General features: G+C 41.5%; 1 protein-coding gene across 3 annotated transcripts in view; it reads right to left on the reverse strand.

The window, feature by feature from the left end:
• The window catches only part of gorab (golgin, rab6-interacting), a 33,383-nt gene extending 13,517 nt beyond the window's left edge, over window positions 1–19,866 (reverse strand). Inside the window, exons 1-2 of one of the 3 annotated variants that reach the window (XM_078407566.1) lie at window positions 19,688–19,866; window positions 18,766–18,961 (exon numbers count right to left, since the gene is read on the reverse strand). Coding sequence is in view for 1 of the 3 variants with exons in the window: in XM_078407565.1 (XP_078263691.1) it covers window positions 19,688–19,745 (58 nt within the window). In the remaining 2 variants the exon portion in view is untranslated. Of the gene's footprint in view, window positions 1–18,765; window positions 18,962–19,344; window positions 19,446–19,687 lie in introns of those variants that run through there. The other 2 variants (XM_078407567.1, XM_078407565.1) reach the window with 2 other exon arrangements.
• Window positions 19,867–21,001: the final 1,135 nt, after the last annotated feature.

Consider the following 21,001-nt stretch of genomic DNA (forward strand, 5'->3'; position numbering starts at 1 on the left):
GACTCGTCTCCGGAGGCTCCGGCGCGGGCCGCGTGGACGTCGGAAGCCCGCAGACCCCTGGATGGGGGCCGACATCGGGAGCTCCGGCAGCGGCAGCGTGTTCGCCCGCCCCGAATCGCGGGGCTTGGGTCGGCCCGCCACGGACCTTTCACCGTCCGGCGCGGCCTGGAATAGGCCGTTGACCTTTCACCGCCCAGCGGGGGCTTCAATATCGGGAGCCCCGACCGCCCCGACGTGGCAACTCCAACAGCCTGACCGCAGGACAAGACGGCAGGGAAGAGAAAATACATTTTTGGCCTTCCATCACAGTGAGGAGGGACTGGAGGAGACTCACTGTGATGGATGTTTCTTTTTGTTTGGTGTTAGTTGTGATTGTATGTGTTATTGCATTTTTATTGATTATTCTTATTGGTCTTATTGTTTAACTGCAGGTAATGTTTCATTTCACTACACATTTATGTGTATGTGACAAATAAACGACTATTGACTACTATTGACTATCTTGTTTCTATTACTTGATCAACTTTATAGTCATGCTTTAACTGCTTAAAGTCATGCTTTTATTCAACTTTGCTGCTAAGACTTATGTGGCACTTTATCAAAAGCCTACCGCTTGTCTGTCCGTCACTGACGACATTAACCTCATCAATTCTATTTTTTGTGGCATCAAATAATTCTATTGAATTGGTGAAACAGTTTGCCCTCATCTATTTTCCTCCAGATGACAGATGACAATAACTTGAAAGTATGCGGTGCCTCAACTATCTTGTTCTTCACTATTACTTTGGAAGCACTTGCTTCCCTTATGAAGATAAATGGAAAGCATTAATTTGGGATCTTAACAATGTCCTCAATGATCATGTACAAGTTTCCATTTTTAACTTTAATAGTCCCACTCCTCCAAGCATTCCCCTTTGACTACTTGTATGTCCATATGATCACATTTGGATTCCCAGTTATGTTGGCAGCTTATATTTTCTTGTGCAGTCTCCTTGTCTCTGTCATATTAACGTTCACCCCCTCTAATACGAGTTCATGTTTCACTCGCGCACCCTTCATAAGAACACTTGGAAACACTAACTGCATTTCTTTTTCCTCAGATGCTGCTTAATCGTGGAGCTTTTACCTAGTCGTAGCCTTATATTCTTAGTCTAGTCCTGTCTATTCTGGTGCTATTCCTCTATCCCAAACCTAGGAGCACATTTCCCCCGTTCAATGTGGAAATGAGAAAGAAATACAACGTCTATTAGTTCTAAATCGTGCAGTAGATACAACAGTGATAAAAATTAAATTGTCATTTCTGAAATGAAGGTTAGTCTCTCTCATAAAATAGTTTAATAGGCAAATCCATTTTCCATTAAAATAGTAGACATAGGTTTGGAATAAATGGTGGGAGTAGAAATGGAACAAAGACCTACTTGGTCATCACTAATATACTGCTACTAAACAGTAAGTTCTGCATGCAGGGGTATGGGGAAGCTGAATCAATTAACACCTGCTATATAGTCACAAAGTCTGACATTCAAGTAGCATCTTTTCGTATAGATGTCTGATACAGTTGGCAAATGACATTTAAAATACCTGGGCAACAGTGGATATTTAAAAGAAACACTTTCCACCTGTGAAAATAGATTGTTATTGCAGTAATCACATCTGAAATGTTCCAAATACCTATAATAAGAGCAAAATAATTTTACTTATTTTGAAGATGATTAGGGGAGTGAAGATAATCTTAAATGTTTAAGCGTTCTGAAAAATTTAAATAAATAATGGTTACTTGGTAAATACCCTGCAAGATTGTATGACTGTCGCTAATCTACTTAGCAACTGGTGGATAAGAATGGTATGAAATTTGTTGCTTGCTCTTTATTTTACAAGTTGCATTATCAAGGACTGATGATCAGCCATCTTTTAAAGCAAAACAACACTTGAATGAGATTTTCTGGATGTAGGTGAATCAACTATTTTATTTCAGCTCTCAATCCTCAGAAGATTTTCTGATGGAATATTAAGAGTGCAACCAGATATTTTTTGGAAATCATTACACAGTGTTAACTAAGCCAACTGATGACATCTGGTGGTTGAAACAGGACTGTCCATCAATAGGTCTAAGATAACATGGCAAATGGACACACAGCACATGTAGCTTACAGAACTACCCCAACTAAAAAGTACTCCACTCATTGAAGTAGATTGGACATTTGATGTCCCAATTAAAGTGATCATTGCAACTATTAATTGAATGACGTAAACTGTATGGGGATACCGCAATTCAACATGGATCAATTGAGACTCAAGGTTATACCTTAAGAGTCAAGAGTGTTTTATTATCATATGTCCCAGATAGAACAATGAAATTCTTACTTGCTACAGCAGGACAGAATATGTAAACATAGTACACTATAAACAATATGATAAACAAGAGAAAAAAAGTTCAGTGTGTATATATACACATACTCACAAGTACACACACACATTTTTATGTACACACATACTCAAAACACAAACAATTGTAGTGCAATGACTGATCTTAACTTTTCAAGAACCAAACTTAAAGTCCTTAAAATCAGGATTCAACTCAAATGTACAATTACATAAGGAGGATAAAGCTGGGAATGGTGCAGAGAAGATTTACAAGGATGTTGCCAGGACTCGAGGGACTGAGGTTGAGCAGGCTGGAACTTTACTCCTTGGAACGCAGGAGGATGATCTTATCGAGAGATGTATAAGATCATGAGAGGAATACATAGAGTAAATGCACAATCGTTTACCCAGAGTAGGGGAAATCAAGAACATAGGTTTAAGGTGAAAGGGGAAAGATTTAAAAGGAACCCAATGGGCAATCTTCAGTTTTTACATAAAGGGTGGCAGATAAATGGAACAAGCTGCTGGAGGAAGTAGTTGAGGGAAGTACTATCACAACGTTTAAAAAGCATTTGGACAGGTACACGGATAGGACAGGTTTAGAGGGATATGGACAAAAGCAGGCAGGTGGGACTAGTGTAGATGGGACATGTTGGTTGGTGTGGGCAAGTTGGGCCAAAAGGCCTGTTTCCACGCTGTATGACTCAATGACACAAGATCTCTATCAAGCTGATTACTTCCAAATAGGAATAATAGAATAAGCAATGTAACTTCTTGCTAGATAAAGTCACTCCATAATTTGAAGCACTGAAACTAAAAAGTGATTGTTGAAGCGTTCAACCGATCGTTGATTAGGAGCCAATAAAATTAATAAAGAGATGACTCCTCATTGACACAAACAATTTTGATTAGATCTTTCAAATTTCTCACTGATACAGTGTAAACCTATTGGACTAAAATCATTCGAAAGAGAACTTATTTCTTTAAGTTTTACAATTTACCTGTATTAGACGAACAAGCAATTAAAAAAACCCAACTTGCTGCAACCTGGCAATGAAAACAATTGTGACCATTGATTCTACACAAGTCTTCAAAGAGCAACTAATTGTAGCAGACAGAAACTTCAATTCAGAACATTGGTGCCAAAGTTCAATACAGTTTTTCTGCTCTCTTGATAATTAGTTTGGCCACCAAATCAGAATGAAATATCTGATAAGATTTAATAACAACTTTTGACTTGAGTAAATGGGCTACAAGGTCATTAACATGAATGAAACATTTATTTTTAAGGTTTAGCTTGATATTAAAACCAATGTTGAAGAACTCAGCTGTTAGCCAGCATCCTTGGAGGAAATAAACAGATAGCGTTTCAGGACGGGACCCCTCTACAGACTGATTAGAGTAGAGGGGGGGGGGGGGGGGGGGGGAGAAAGCTGGAAAAGAGGTGGGAGTGGGACATGTTTCTGAGCATGTTCTTTTCAAATCAACAAGTTTGACCTGAGATACTCAATAATTATGAGCAACATCATGATTATGGATACCATTGTTGCAAATTATTATAGTTTCCACAAAGAAATAGCAAACAAGATGAATAAAATTTGACATTGATTATTAATCCATTCTTTTATTGCTGGGTGAGCAATGGCAAAAAAAGGGTGCATGATGAATTATGTTAAAGTTTGAAAGCCAGTTCAACACATCAGGGCCAGATAAACTGAAATTCTAGTCCTACCATGAAGCAGAAATTCAGGGAAAGTTTGCAAGGCACCGATGACAAATTTTGCCCCGTGCCTTATTTGTTCAAAAAATAGCATAGCTTCTATTCCCCAATGCAAAAAGCACAATGAATGTCATCATTGCACTTGACATTTTGACTTAATTTTCTTTTTTGAACTCAGCCACAAAGGAAAATGCAATTACTGTCATGGCACAGGGAAAACATAAGAAAATGTGATCTTCACTTACAGATTAGAGAGTATATTAAAATATGGTTTGCACCCCATGGTCTAAAGTCTTGCAATTATCCCTTATTTAGTAAACGTATTTTTTAGTTAGGGCACTTTGGGAAGAAGGGAAGTAAAGTTTACTGAAACATAACATTTGGTCTAGAGATTGACACAAAAAGCTGGAGACTCAGCGGGACAGGCAGCATCTCTAAAAAGAAAGAATGGGTGACGTTTCGGGTCGAGACTTTCTGAAGAAGGGTCTCGACCCGAAATGTCACCCATTCCTTCTCTCCAGAGATGCTGCCTATCCCGCAGTTACTCCAGCTTTTTGAGTCTCTCTTCGGTTTAAGCCAGCATCTGCAGTTCCTTCTTACACATTTAGTCTGGAGAGCTGAGTTATACACCATTCTGCTAAAGCGCCACCATCGGCAATAGATGCAATTGGTGTTTTTTTTAAAAACAAGAATCTGTTGTAGAAACTTCACATTTACAAAAATAAAAGTGCCAAAAAAGCAGCAATATTTTGTTAATAAGTGGGAACCGTTTGTTGACAAATGTAGTCTTTGGTAAAATGGGTTAGAATAAGGGGATAACTGCTCCACAATCCCAGAAACAATTTAGCACCCATTCTTCGTCATGTATTTAGCCCATGTATTAATAATAATTGTATATTTCTATGTCTGCATGTGTAACTATCTCACTTCTCTCATCAGTGGAGTAGATCCACAAGGGCATATTTTCACAGGAAGTGTACTCAGACAGACCTTTCAAAACATCAGTTCATCTCTTAGGCTGTTGGACAAGATGGATGTATTCATCTTTCTTTGCCTACAGTGGTAATACTCAAAATATATTAAATACTGTTGGTTTGAACCTCCCCCCCCCCCCCCCCTCATTGAAATGATTGAGGGAGGAAGAAATATGCACAACCCTACCAAGGATGACAAACAAAAGATGACCAGATGCTTATACAATGCATAATCATCAGATGGGTTGAATTGTCTGAATTGCAAATATGCAATTGCACACCCTTCAACTCATCTCCACCCTGCTACTCCTGTCAGAAACTATTCACCAAACACTTGTGTATTTCACATTTTATTTTCATTCACTTCCTCAACTAGATCTTTCTAGCTACCTTATAATCTCCTGCCTTCTTGCTTCGATTCTCTTTTGACAGGTAGTGTGGTGATTTCTTTGTCCATTTCTCAATGTTTCACAGATGCAAGAAATGATGATTTCTGCTTCTGTTAAGCAATTAGAACTTACATTTCTTGTTGGTACGTTATCAAAATTGAACCACTGAACAACGTAAAAATTTAAAATATTCTTAAAATGTTAAACTTCCAGATTGGCCAAAATCCATGTGCTTACTTTATATTTGCAATGATTTGCATGTGGAATTGCCTTGGGTGTCAAGATTTGGAATCTATAGTACCAAGGGCAAAAAGAAAGTACATCATGATGCAAGATGGATTTGCAGCACTACTATATTATGAAAGCTCCAAGTTTGTGGAAGAAAAATAAGCCAGAAGAAAGGAATTTGAAGTTCTGTGAATGACTGAATTAGGATAAGAGTAAGTTAGGATAAGGATTAGGATAGTCTGAAGAAGGGTCTCGACCCAAAGCGTCACCCATTCCTTCTTTCCAGAGATGCTGCCTGTCCCGCTGAGTTACTCCAGCATTTTGTGTCGAGTTTGGATAAGAGTTAGTTAGGATAAGAGTTGAAGTGAATCTTTATGTCATATGACCAGATGCCAAGAAAAAAATGGTTTAAGGAGCACTGGCTGGTACAGAATTTAACCAAGGTAAATATTGCCCCAATGAAGGTGAAATTTAGCATTTCACAATTTTCAGTTCTGTGAGCCACTTGGAAAGTAGTGGTCAGTTTCAAAATGCAACTAGATTAAATCAAGAATGTACAATTGGCAAATAAATCTAACCCCAAAATTTTGCATGACCTCATATAAACTGAAGCAAAAGAGGCATAAGTGTTTTAAAATAGTAATATAAATTTAAGTTAAATTTGGAGGAATATTACAACCTTTTGGATTCAAAAATGAATTCTCCAACTTGAGGAAACACGCCCTGCCTGTATTCCTACCTCTCATCCATCAGTGATTTTGGCTCAATGTTTCTCTCTCCATTGGTATAGCGTGACCTGCTATCAGCTTCAAAATCGGGCAAGGAGGCATAATCAGCCTCTAACTGCTGCACTCATTTGACCTGTCCTCATCTTATCAGATATTCTATTTGTTTTGAACATTCCCTCCATCTCTGCAACTTACAAATTACTTATTTTAAAAACTCTTTCCAGTTCTGACAAAGATTCTTGGAATTTAAATGGTAACCGTTTCTTTTTCCAAAGATGCCACCTGTCTTGAAGTATTCAGCATTTTCTGTTTGGATTCAAGATTCTTTTGTTAAAAATAATCAAAACAATATTATTGATCTCAAAACTAGAAAATATCCGTGATTATTTTTTAACCACTGAATGAAATGATTTGTCGCACACTTTCAGAATTTGTTTGCTTTATTCAATCTAGTGATTCTATAAAGACTGAATTCCCCGTTTTAAATGTTTTAAACATTTAAATGACTTTTCAGGAAAGAGCTCAGCAGCAACCTTATGTTTTCCCATCTTTAATGTTAAATGAAGTGAATGTACTACACAGTATCAACAAAAATGCACGGTTGTTTTTTTCTGATTTATAATCGAGGCAGTTTTGGAGTATGTGCCAGCCTGGTGACTCCTTTGAAAATACACTTGTCTAAATGAATAATGCTTATGTCAAACTATAAGCATTTTAACAAAACCCGCTTGCATCAAGATAAACAGTGGCTGGCATCACTTAAGTTTCTTGATTTTGATACACTACCTTTCTATTATTTATTATACAGCAGAGCCATGATGTCGCTAAGACCTTAAGAAATTGTAACTCGGGTAGCAAGATGGGAGACAGACAGACTGGCACCCAATCTCCCCTCCCATGATTTGATGCCAAACTTTCAACATGCAGTAACACATGAACAGGAAGTCTCTAGGTATCATTAACTATTAATCCTTACTAACGAGGACATGGTTTTGTACAAGTCAACTCTTTTAGAAACAAATGTATTTCTCTCATAAAAGCATAAACCTATTCTATAGTGTTCAAAAGATTGGATTTGCACAGACTCTTCTTCAGTTGAAGCTTTTTTTTCTGGTTGTTGGCCTTTTCATCTGAATACTGCTCCAGTAATCTACGTCAATTATAACACATATAATTAAGAGTTTACTAATTTGTAATTCCAAATTATGTTGACTCCTTAAAGCACGGCATTGTCCAGGAAAGATGCAGTTCAAATAAACAGCTTTAAACCCCGCTCCCCACAATTTTTTTTACTTCAAAACTATCCATGCACTTCTCCATACAGACCTAGGAGACCAGTTATATCTTGCAACATTGTTAATTATTTTGGAAACCTGCAATTCAATTTGAACAGTGATTTCTCCCTTTAGGGTTAAAAGGTTGTGGATTAATCAAAAGGTCATGGCAGTATATTTAACAATGACACTTTAGTACAGTACAGTTAATACTGTTGCAATGTCATTCAATGAAATGTTAACTGCCTGGTCAAGTGAAAAATAAATATCTTAAATAGGGTTATCAGGTGCTCTCAACCAACAATGGGGTTACATTCCAAGAAACCCAACGGTAACCGAAAATGTTGTAAGTCGAAATGCATTGAATACACGTGATCACGTGGCCGGAAGCAAGCTGCGGCTCGCTGCCGTTTGCACCATCGCAAAATCGAAATATCGTAAGTCGAAGCATCTTAAGGTGAGGAGCATCTGTATTGTTTTCACTCACATTTCTTCTGCAACTGACGTTACCAGAAACTTTTTTTTAAAATCACTTAACGGTGTCTTTTGGCTCTCGTTAGAAAATAAAATGGTACTGGTGTAATAGCGCCACCTTTGGTTGGAGGATTGTAAATGATTGAATCCGGTCAGCAGTGAGATAACTTTTTATTCTGTGTCTGAGCTCAAGATATCACAAATTGGCGACGAGCGTGCGATCGTCGATTCCCCAGCTTTACTTGTTTGTGTAGATAAGGAATTCTACAGAGGCACGAAGAAGGTTGTACAACTTTTGGTGTCAAGGAAAGCTGGAAATCGGGTCACAAAGTTGAATTCTGTGAGACTGTAAAAAAAAAATCTAAAATGGCGGTGCCCAGTGGATATATAGGAAGATTGGGTGAGTTCCAGCAAAGCCGGGAAACGTTCAGTGCATACATCGAACGTTTAGAGATGTTTTTTGCTGTAAATAACATCACTGAAGTAGAAGCTTCTAATGCAGAATCAAGACAGTTGAATGAAGCAACTCAAACTAGGAAAAGAGCAATTTTTCTCACTGAAATGGGTCCCGATGTTTATGATACAGTAAAGAATTTATTAGCTCCAGCCAAACCAAAGGACACGCCTTTGAAAGATATTCTGAAGAAGTTAACAGAACATTATGATAAGCCCTGAGAAATAGCTGAAAGCTATCGTTTTGGAACGAGATGCCAACTTCCAGAGGAGGATATTAGTAATTTTATCGTGAGGTTATCAATTCATTGTAATTTGGGAAATTTCCAAGACCGGGCGTTAAGAGACCGTTTCGTGTGTGGACTGAGAAGTGAGCGGATCTGAAGTAAGCCGATGACGGTGTATGACCTGACTTTTGAAACAGCTTGTAAAACTGCTTTGTCAATGGATATGACAGAAAGGGGTTCTAGAAAAGTCAGGACAACTTTTAGACAACAAGCTGCAGTCCAGTTGAACAAGCTGCAGTCCAGCAAACTAAAGACGGATAAGTCGACAAAGACGTCAGAGAATCGTTATCCATGGAAGGGGAGCAAGACGACGGCAAAGTCATGCTATCACTGTTTGGGCTCACATCTAGCACAGTCTTGTCCGTTCTTCAAAGCAGTGTTATTCGTGTCACAAGATGGAACACCTAGCGAAGGCTTGTCGAAAGGCTAAGCAGAAAAAAGGTTCAACAACAAGTCAGCTGCATTCTGTAGATCAACTGCAGGCAGAGGAAGAGCTTCTCGATATATACACCATCTGCAGCAATGAGCTAGTAAACCGGAAGACAAAGAATGTGTCCGTGCAAGTCCAGTTGAATGGAGCTCATGTTAGCATGGAGGTCGACACAGGAGCATCTGTGAGCGTGATTCCAGAATTTGTGTATCGGGAGAAGCTGAGTCAAATTCCTTTGGAAGCGAAGCGAATCGAGCTTCGTGGTTACTCTGGAGAGAAGATTCCAGTGTTAGGATGCGTACATGTACCAGTTAGGTATAAGGAGCAACAGGCGGAGTTGCACCTTGTAGTTGTAAAGGGAGATAAACCTGCGTTGCTAGGTCGGAATTGGCTGCAGATCTTGAAGCTCAACTGGAACAAGATATTCCTCGTTCGTGAAGAATTCAAGCGTCCGGAGGACGTAATCAAGCAACATCCGAAGGTGTTTAGCGACCAGGGAGAGCCAATCAAGGGGTACAAGGCGAAAGTACGCATGAAGCAGGATTCGACACCAGTGCATTACAAACCACGGGTTGTGCCATATGCACTTAAGGACAAGGTCGAGAAAGAACTGAAAAGACTTGAAGTTGAGAACATTATCAGTAAGGTAGAAAGTAGTGAATGGGCAACACCCATTGTAGTTGTACCTAAACCTGATGGTAGTGTTAGACTTTGTGGGGATTATAAGGTGACCGTAAACCAGGTCCTTGAAGATAGCATACCAGATACCCTACCAACGGCAGAGGATTTGTTTAGGACCCTCACAGACGGCCAAGTCTTCACAAAAATGGACTTGACAAATGTCTACTTGCAGTTAGGTGTAGATGACGAATCTAAATCCAAGCTAACTATTAACACGCATTTAGGGATTGTTTCAGCTCAATAGGCTTCCATTTGGTATATCATCAGCCCCAGGGATTCTTTCAAGGGATAATTACACAAATTCTAGAGGGAATTGAAGGTGTGGTGTGCTACTTGGATGACATCCTCATCTCAGCCCCTGACAGGCAAACACATGGTGAAAGGTTGGAAGTGGTACTCAAACGACTTGAAACACACAGTGTAAGAGTGAAGGCACAGAAATGTGAGTTCTTTCAGAACTCGGTAGAGTACTTGGGTCATAAGATAGACAAGGATTGTCTACACCCCACCAAGGGTAAAGTTGATGCGATCAAAAATGCACCCAGTCCCAGAAACATATCTGAGATCCGATCCTTTTTAGGATTTGTGCATTATTAGGGGAAGTTTGTGCCAAATCTGTCCCTTGATTGAGCTTATGAGAGGTGTACCATGGAAGTGGACACGTAAATGTGATCAAGCTTTCAAGTCATGTAAAGCTCAGTTGGCAGAGAGTTCAATGCTTGTTCATTACGATGTCAATAAGCCAATGAATTAGCATGTGATGCTTCACCATACGGTGTTGGTGCTGTGATCTCTCATGTGTTAGAAAATGGAGAGGAAAGGCCAATAGCATTTGCGTCTAGAACACTCAATGCCAATGAGAGAAATTACGCGCAAATAGAGCGAGAGGCTCTTGCATTGATTTTTGCCGTTAGTTGTATGGTAGAAGGCTTGTAATCGAGACAGATCACCAGCCGCTGACAGTGATCCTAAATCCAAAAGCACACACACTAACTCAGGCAGCAGCCAAAATGCAAAGATGGGCATTGATATTGTCTGCATACCAGTATGATATTCAGTATCGTAAGGCAGTAGAGCACAGCAATGCTGATGCCATGTCTAGATTACCTTTGGAATCGGAGGTTACCCCAAACAGAGAGAACTTGTTTTACTTCTCACAACGCATAGATCAACTTGCACTTTACCGTTTTGTTGGGTTGCTGTTAATTACTTAAATTATTGCATCGTATGGGAGGCGCATTCCCAATCTCGTTGTACCCCTGGGTACAATGACAATAAAGATATATTGTATTGTATTGTATTGTAGATGAGTTACCTATCACATCAGGGGACATTCGGAAGGCACTGACAGATTTTTGTCAAGAGTGCAGGAAGATATTACAAATGGATGGCCAAACAAATTGCAGAATTCAGAGGCAGAACTGAAACCATTCTTTGTACGTAGGAACGAACTCTCAGTAGACCAAGGTTGTGTCATGTGGGGAGCGAGAGTTATAATACCTGAAAAATATGGAGTAAAATTGCTAGAAGATCTTCATGATCAGCATTTGGGAATGTGTCTAACAAAGAGTCTAACTAGAAGCTATCTATGGTGGCCTGGTCTAGATAAGGACATAGAACAAACGGTGAAAGAGTGTAGTACATGTTAAGCCGTTGGAAATAATCCACCCACAGTACCGCTACAGCCATGGAAATGGCCGGTTAGAGTGTGGCAAAGATTCCACATTGACTTTGCAATTAGATGGACAACAATTGTTGTTCATTGTGATTGATAGTCACTCCAAGTGGGTTAAGGTGTTTTCGATGAAAAAAACGACATCCAGCAAAACGATAGACATTTTGCGAGAGTTGTTTGCGTCCTATGGATTTCCAGAGGAAATTGTGTCTGATAACGGACCACAATTCTGTTCACAAGAGTTTGCACAATTCATGAAAGGGAATGCTGCAAAACACACTAGAGTAGCTCCATACAATCCCGCTTCCAATGGAGCAGCAGAACGCACAGTGCAAATTGTGAGGCGTACATTAGTCAAACAACTGCTGGATCCAAATTTAAAAAAAAGACAGTTGTCTTTGTTTCACAAACTGGCTAACTTTCTGATTACATATCGAAACACACCTCACACCACTACTGGTCAAACACCAGCCGAACTGTTCTTGAAAAGAAAGCCCAGAACAAGGTTTTCACTGTTGAAACCAAACTTGGCTCAAACAGTCGAAGAGAAACAGGAGAAACAAAAAGCATATCATGACGGAAGTAGAGTAAAGGAAAGGAGTGTTGAGTTGAATCAGAAGGTAAAGGTGAAAAAGCAGCATCACAAGTGGGTGAAGGGGTTACCTGGAAGAGTAGTGAGAAAGTGCAGACCACGGACATACTTGGTCAAGATGTTTGGAAGTGGAAAGGTGAGAAAAGTACACATTGACCATGTTATGCCTATGCAAGCAAAGACAAGGATTGAAATCAGACCAATTAGACGAGTCAGATAATTGGGTTACCACTCAAGTACAGGTACAAGATGAACCGGAAATGGTACAAGAAGGTACACAAGTTAGTGAGAGTTTGATTCAGCCTGAAAATGGAGGTTCGTGGGGTTGACAGACAAACAAAATTGACTGATGGACTGGAATCTATGAATGTAGGTCAAAAGGAAGGCTTGACTCGATTCAAAATGAGTCCAAGTGGTTCTAAACAGTCAGAAACTTTTGCAGGGAAGATATCCAGAAAGAAGGAGAAACCCAGTGGTTAGGTTAAATTTGTGAAGTTATTTCCTGAAATGCACATATCATTGTATATGAAACATATATGCATGATGCCCTCATTTTATTCAGGTTATATAAAAGTAAACTATCAGACAAGATTGTAATAATTTCATACCGTTGGTTATATTCAAAACAAAATGTCCACAAGGAAATATATATTTTTATTAGAGTGGAAGGAGTTGTAATAGCGCCACCTTTGGTGGGAGGATTGGAAATGATTGAAAAAACACAGTACAGCTGTGCTGTCATGTTCTGGTCAGCAGTGAGATAACTTGTGTCTGAGCTCAAGATATCACAACTGGGAGCACTTATACTATTGCTTTCACAGCCACAGCTACAGAACTGTGGCATTCATGTCTGTTGTGATGAATTGCTTAAAACATATTGGTTACGACGCATGCGACTGGATCCTTGACTTATGAGTAGACTCAATGTAACATTGGCAACAACAACTCCTTGTTGAACATCAGCAGAGGCACAAAGCGGCACGCTCAGTTCCCTGCTCTGCTCTCTCTGTCCACCGATGATCATGTAGCCAGACTTATATAGTTTTAGAAAGCTGCAACATGACTTCCTGATTCTTATATTCAATGTTTCAACTGATGATGGCAAGCATGTCTTACATCATCTTTACAAATCTATCTACTTGTGTTACTACTTTCATGAAGCTATGGGCTTGGATCCCATAATTTATTTGTACATTAATGCTGTTTACCAGCCCTGCTATTAACTCTGTATTTTCCCCATACATTCGATCTCCTAAGGTGAAGACTTCACACTTGCCTGGATTAAACTCCATCTTCCATCTTTGTCTTTTGAGTTTTATTTAATTTAGTGCTACAGGCCCTTCAGCCCACTGAGTCCATTCTGACCACTGATCATCCATTCACGCTTGTTCTATGGTATTTCACTATCGCATTCACTCCCTACATACCGGGGCAATTTACAGAATCTAGCTAACCTACAAACCTCCATGTCTTTAGGCCGTGGGAGGAAATAGGAGCACCTGGACGAAACCCACGAGAATGTGCAAACTCCACACAGGCTGCACCAGAGGTCAGGTCTGAACCCAGGTCTCTGACACTATGAAGCAGCATCTCTACCAGCTGCAGCATCATGCCACCCTAAAGAACTGATCTATATCCTGCTGTATCCTTTGACAAGCTTCTTCATTGTCTGCAACTCCACCCAACTTTTGTGCCTTTGGCAAACTTTCCAACCAACCCGTCTACATTTCCGCCCGTCATTATAAATATATAGAACTCCACTGGTCACAGACCAGCAGCCAGACAAAAACTCTTCTACCACTATCGTTTTCTATGGGTTATCCAGTTCAGAATCCATACTATCAAGTCACCATGGATCCCAAGCATCTTAATCTTCTTGATCAGGATACCATGAGGGACCTTGTCGAATGCCATACTAAAGTCCACGTACGGGGCATCCACTGCCCTACCCTCAATCACCTTCGTCACCTCCTCAAAAAACTCAATCAAGTTTGTAAGTCATGACTCGACCCACACAAAATCATGTTTATTACCCCTAATTAGCCTATTCTCATCCAATCCTATCCCTAAGAATACTCTCCAAAGCTTCCCGACCACTGATGCGAGTCTCATTGGCCCACAATTTCCTGGTTTATCCTTATTTCTCTTCTTCAACCAAGGAACATTGGGCATTCTCCAGTACTTCACAAAGGGAAGTTACCTGTAGCTAAAGGGGATCCAAAGATATCTCTTGCCTTTCAATAATCTGGAATAGATCTGAAAAGGCTGATGGGAATCACCATAATGCACTTCAAGATACCCCAACACTCTTGATCTCAAAATGCCCCCAGATATTAGTTTATCCCACATTGGTCCCACTTTCCACCATGTCCTTTTCCTTGGTTAATACCAATTCAATGAACTCAATCAGTACGTCGACTACATCCTCAGACTCCAAGTATAAATTCCCTCCTTTAACCTTGAGTTGTCCTGTCCTCTTCCTATTAACCCTCTTGTTTTTAATGTACACTAGAGGGGGGACAGTGAGGAGGAGAGCAGCCATCTTTCTGAAGTCGCGACGGGGCCGTCGGTGGCAGCTATCCTCGTCGACGCCGCCATCGATGGAAGCGGCTGCTGAAGGAGGAGGAGGAGGAGGAGAAGAAGCTTCCCGCTTGTGTGCGGTAACGGTGCAGGGCGCTGGGCCCGGGCGGGAGGGGGGACTCGAGGACGCCATGGGTTGAAAGGACGGAAGGGAAGGATGAGTGGACCATCAGTCTAACCATCTCCCTCCTGCTCAGGAGTGTCCCCCGGGTGTGAGAGAGCGGGAGGAGTGAGGGTAGAGGGGAGCCCCTGAATACAGGTGGGCAGCTCCGCTAACGGCGTCCAGCTTGTTTGTGCGAGTGAGGAGAGAGGCCGAGCGTGCCCTATGGCGACGTCAAAAGCATAGCAGCCCTTGGCAAAAAGGTCTTTAGAAATTAGATTTTTAAACTTTAAAATGTCTCTAACTTAAAGAATGTAAGACCGATTTAAATAAAACTTGGTCTAAGCAGTGGCCGTGAGAGTGATTAAGGTGGCACAAAAGTTGTGGCGCTATGGTTTACCGTTTTGGCAAAATCACAGAAATACGTAGATACATACAGATATATATACATACACAAGATCTGAGTTTTAGTAGTATAATAATAGATATATATATATATATAGATAGATATATAGATATAGATATCAAATGTGTTGGGATTCTCTTTAATCCAATTTACCAAGAACATTTCATGTCCCATTTTGGCTCTCCTAATTCCCTGCTTTCATTATACTCCTCAAAGGTCCTGTTAGGTTTTATCTTCCTAAGTCAAGTCAAATTTATTTGTCACATACACGATGTGCAGTGAAATGAAAGTGGCAATGCCTGCGGGTTGTGCACAAAAAAGAATTACAGTTACAGCATATAAATAAAGTTAATAAGTTACTATTAGTGTCGACAAAAAATTAGTCTCTGGGGTTATAAAAGTTGACAGTCCTGATGGCCTGTGGGAAGAAGCTCCGTCTCATCCTCTCCGTTTTCGCAGCGTGACAGCGGAGGCGTTTGCCTGATCGTAGCATCTGGAACATTCCATTACTGGGGTGGCAGGGGTCCCTCATGATCTTGCTTGCTCTGGATCTGCACCTCCTGATGTATAGGTCCTGCAGGGGGATGAGTGTAGTTCCCATGGTGCGTTCTGCCGAACGCACTACTCTCTGCAGGGCCATCCTGTCCTGGGCAGAGCTGTTCCCAAACCAGACTGTAATGTTGCCGGACAGGATGCTCTCTAGAGCCCCAGAGTAGAAGCAATGAAGGATCCTCAGAGACTCTGAATTTCCTCAATTGTCTAAGGTGGTAAAGGCGCTGCTTAGCCTTACCCACCAGTGCGGCAATGTGCGTTGCCCACGTCAGATCCTCTGTGATGCGGACTCCCAAGTATTTAAAATACCTAGACCTTGCGCATACTGCCTTTTCTTTTTCGACCATATTTACAACCTCTCTCATCATTACTTAACAAGGTTAGACTAGGGAATCTGTGTTGGTCTCCTTAAAACAATGAAAGTTGTGTGGAAATTTGATGGTCATTTACACAATCACTAGTGGCTTAATTTGGGTAGATAAGAGGGAAGCTGTTCATTTGCAGCTGGTTCAAGGAACAGGCCACAAGATCTACAATTTTGAGTAATTGATTCAATTAGGAAGGGGAGAAGAGGGAAAATGCTACATCACCCATTTAAAAAAAAAAAAGTAATTCCATGATTCAACGAAAATTAAGCCATTGGTTTAAAATGGCTGTGATGCAATTACTCTAGAAAGTTCAGAATCGATTTTAGGCAATTGCCCAACTTGGAATATTGTAGACATGACGAAGTTCAGATGCTCTAGTTTTTCTTTTTGGATCAGATGAGGCAAAGGAAAAGCCTATTTCTCCTTTATGATTCTTTTTTTTAAAAAATGGGCACAGAGTTAAGTGATTGGTAGGATTAGAGAGAAACTAGAACAAGTGGACCCGTTGGGCCCAAACCTCTCCTCCATTGGTGCAGCACCTTCTTCCCCCCCCCCCCATCCCCATCCTCCTCCCCCCATCCCCTAACAGAAGGTCATGAACTTAAACACTAATCTACAGGTTAATCTACTAGCAGTCTGTCCGTCTTTTTTTTGTTGAGTGTCGGTGTTGGGATGATTTTATATATATATTTTTGGTTGTGTATGTGTGGGAGGGGGTGGTGGTGTGTGGGGGGTGGGTGTGGGTGTGGGGAACTTTTCTCTTCCTCACGGCGCGGGGTGCGGCTCAGCTGCGGGGCCTAACATCCCCCGGTGCGGCTCGGCCGCTGGACTTTACATCCCGGTGCGGCTTGGCCGCTGGACTTACATCGCCCGGTGCAGCTCGGCTGCGGGGCTTAACACCGCCCGGTGCAGCTCGGCTGCGGGGCTTAACACCGCCCGGTGCAACTCGGCTGCGGGACTTTACATCGCCCGGTGCAACTCGGCTGCGGAGCTTAACACCGCCCGGTGCAGCTCGGCTGCGGGGCTTAACACCACCCGGTGCAACTCGGCTGCGGGACTTAACACCGCCCGGTGCGGCTCGGCTGCGGGACTTTTCACCGCTGGTGCGGCTCGGCTGCGGGACTTAGCTGCGCAAGGCTTGGTCGCGGGCCTTTCATCGCCCGGTTCGGCCGCGAGACGTTTCAGCGCCCGGTGCGGGGAGTGTGCGGGTCGGTCGGGGACGAGCTGTCTGTCCGTGGGCGTGGGGAAGAGAGGGGAAGTTTCGTTGCCTCCATCACAGTGAGGGGGTGTTTGGAGTCACTGTGATGGACGTTTGTGTTGGGGTTATGTGTCTTGTGTTCTTTTTTTTTTCTATGACTGCTATGTAGTTTCGTTCGGTACTTCGGTACCGAACGACAAATAAAGCTCTGTTATACCTGTTATACCTGTTATCATAGGTGACATGCAGCCAGAGCCAGAATCTTTTTGCTGTGATCTTAAGCTGTCTTTTAATTTAAACCAAAATTTTTTTTTTTTTAAATCAGGATATGGACAACTAGCAAACCTGTGACCAAGTACTTCATTCGGCTTTTTTGGGGCTAATGAAAGGCACAATACAGTTGGAAGCTTTTAAATTTAATATCCAACTCCATGGCAACAAAAATCATTCATATTATCTGGAACCTGGAACGCAGAGGTAAATGTTATAAGGCCTTTTGTGAAGGACATCAATGAATCAATCAAGATTTTAAAAAAAACATTTGGCCTAATGACACTAAATTTCCAATTTTCAAATTATTTTCACAACCAAAAGTATTAGGATCGTCTGCAAAGCAAAGTTACTGACACAACTTAACAACAAGAAGAGAATTCACAAGCAAAAGATTGGTGGTCTCTGTATATCTCTAATATGCATCAATTGCCTGACATGCATCTACATATTACAAGTAATACGACATCAAACTGCAAAGTTCACTCAACTTATCAGCTTACACATTGCATTGTAATGTCAAATATGTTTAGTTTATTGTCATATATTGTCACAGTGGCATAAAAGCTGTGTTACCACAGCACCAGAGCCCCAGGTTCAATCCTGACTACAGGTGCTGTCTGTATGGAATTCATATGTTCTCCAGATGACTACCTGGATTTTCTCTGGGTGCTCCAGTTTCCCCCCACATTCTAAAGACATGCAGGTTAATTTGCTTCTGTAAATTGTGTCTAGTGTATGGAACTCATGTACAGGTGATCTTTGATAGGCATGGACTTGGTAGGCTGAAGGGTCTGTTTCCATGGTGTATCTCTAAACTAAACTAATATACACCAATGAAGTTCAATATTCTATGAACCATGCAAACAGTGTAGATGGTAATGATAGATACAATAATAAATACAACAGCTAATGCAAAGCAACAGAAGGCCAAGATTGAAGTGCAATAAAAATACTAAAAAAATAGCTCAATAACAGAATAATCAAACAAGGTAGAGTTAATGGTAAGAGCGTGTGGCTACTTCTCTGGGAAGAAGGTGTGGAAGATGTGATTGCTTCAGAAGTCTGATAGCCCTGGTGAAGAAGCTGTTCTTAAGTGTGATAGAGACTTTCAAACTCCTGCATCATCTGCCAAAGAGAGAAAAGGGAAAGTCCAGAATAGCAGGCATCCTTGATGATACTTCCAACCTTCCTGATGCATCACATGGTGAAGGTGGACTGGAAGGAAGAAAACAAGGCTGTGATGAACTCTGCAAGTTCAGGTGGTCAAAAGCTGAGCAGCTGCCAAAAGAGGCAGAGATATACTCCAAGTACTACCGATACTTCCAGGTTAAAAAAAATGAGCATGACCAAAGAAACCTCGCAAATGTATTTACAAATAAGATCTACATATACGCCATCCTGTAGTGCTAATGTTTTTTACCCATTTTAAACAAAAACGTGATTTTGACTTTTTTAAAAACTGAACCTTTGAGCAGCTGGAAAAAAAAGTGCTACTTTAAAATATGACTGAATTTGAAAAAAAAGTACAACATATTTGACGCCCTTGAAATGGGTAGCCGGGTTTTCTATTATTTACGGAGGTATTCCCTTTCCATTACCCTGGACTATCGAGTAATTCGTATCGTGCAGGGCATCCTGAAAGAATGGCACTACAGAAATAAGTGATAACTATTTCCTTCCAACATTAGACGCTTAGACCCTTCTACCTCTTGAGGCAATCCGCTGAGAGACGAACAATTGGAGCTTTAACATCGATGAGTCTACTATATTTTTATGGGGTAAGAGAAAGATGACAATATAACCGAAATCGTCGTTCTCTCTCGGAGCAACTCACGACCAGGAAGGTGTATTAATTGGAAAGCCCATGGGTGAAACATTAAAGGACGTCAGCAATGCTCATTCACAAATTAGCGAACTCGCGCATTCAATGCACATTTTTACCTTTCAACTGCTTTATTCGCGTCACCTCCTCGTCAGAGAATCCTGCCCAACCAGCCATATTTCCTACACAATAATTCTAAAGAGGGGAAAACTGCCGGTGCAACGGTGTGGAGTGTTGAGGCTCCACCGAGGCCTACTGGCTCTGAGCCAACGCAATGCGCACGCGTGTGCCGGGCGACGAGTGCGTGGCACCGGATCTGCTACGCCTGCGCGGTTGCTTGGTGGTGCGCGCGCCTCCTGCGCCGGGAGAGGCACGTGACCCAGCGTGGCGGTTGGCGCTGATCACCTGACCACTGCCCGGTCCGAGTGCATTTTATAGGAACTGTCAGGAAACTTTGCCCGGTTTATCCAAAATAATTATACGTGTCAGAAGGTCAGTTGACAGTTTGCAAAGGTGTGTTTTTGTTTTGTTTTAAATGCTGAGGACATTTAATTGAATAGGATAAAAGCCTAAGAGTGTAGAAGTGACTCGACCAACGTCATCTGTCCATCTCCCTCCACAGATGCTGCTCGACCCGCTGAGTTTAGTTTTAGTTTAGAGACACAGGCAGCGCAGACACAGGCCCTTCGGCCCGCCGACCATCGATCCCCATTCACTGACACCATCCTACACACACTAGGGACAATTTACAATTTTACCAAAGCCAAGTGACCTATAAACCTGTACCTCTTTGGAGTGTGGGAGGAAACTGGAGCACTCGGAGAAAACTCACGGGGAGAAGGTACAAACTCCCTAGAGACAGCACCCGTAGTCAGGATTGAACACGCATCATTGGCACTTTAAGGCAGCAGTTCTACCGCTACGCCCAATACTTTATATTTAGGCCACATTAGGATTTCAGAGACACAAACTGATTTTTGTGTGATATATTTCGCCGATTAAAAGCAACTGAATAATTGCATGAAATGTAGTGACAGATTAGAGCTAAGATATCTGGTCACATTGGCCCGTGAATTGCGAACAAAACACAAAGTGTTGGGGGACTTCAGTGAGACAGGCAGCATCTCTGGAGGGAATAGGAAGACGATGTTTTGGATTGGACACTTCTTCACACTCCTGTACATCCGGTAGACCAAGCGTAGACTCAGCGACCGTTTCGCTGAACAGTTATGCTTGGTCCGTCAAGGCCTGGATCTCCCAGTTGCTAACCATTTTAAATCCCTTTCCCGTGACCATACTGAGCTTTCTTTTCTGGGCCTCCTTCATTCTCCATTGGCAGAGTAAGGTCTCATGCAAATTGAAGGAACAGCACCTCATATTTCATTTGGGTAGCTTACAACCCAGCCGTGTGAACGTTGCATTTTTCATATTTA

The sequence above is a fragment of the Rhinoraja longicauda genome, chromosome 11 (genome assembly GCF_053455715.1).
Source record: "Rhinoraja longicauda isolate Sanriku21f chromosome 11, sRhiLon1.1, whole genome shotgun sequence".
Classification (NCBI taxonomy): Eukaryota; Metazoa; Chordata; class Chondrichthyes; order Rajiformes; family Arhynchobatidae; genus Rhinoraja; species Rhinoraja longicauda.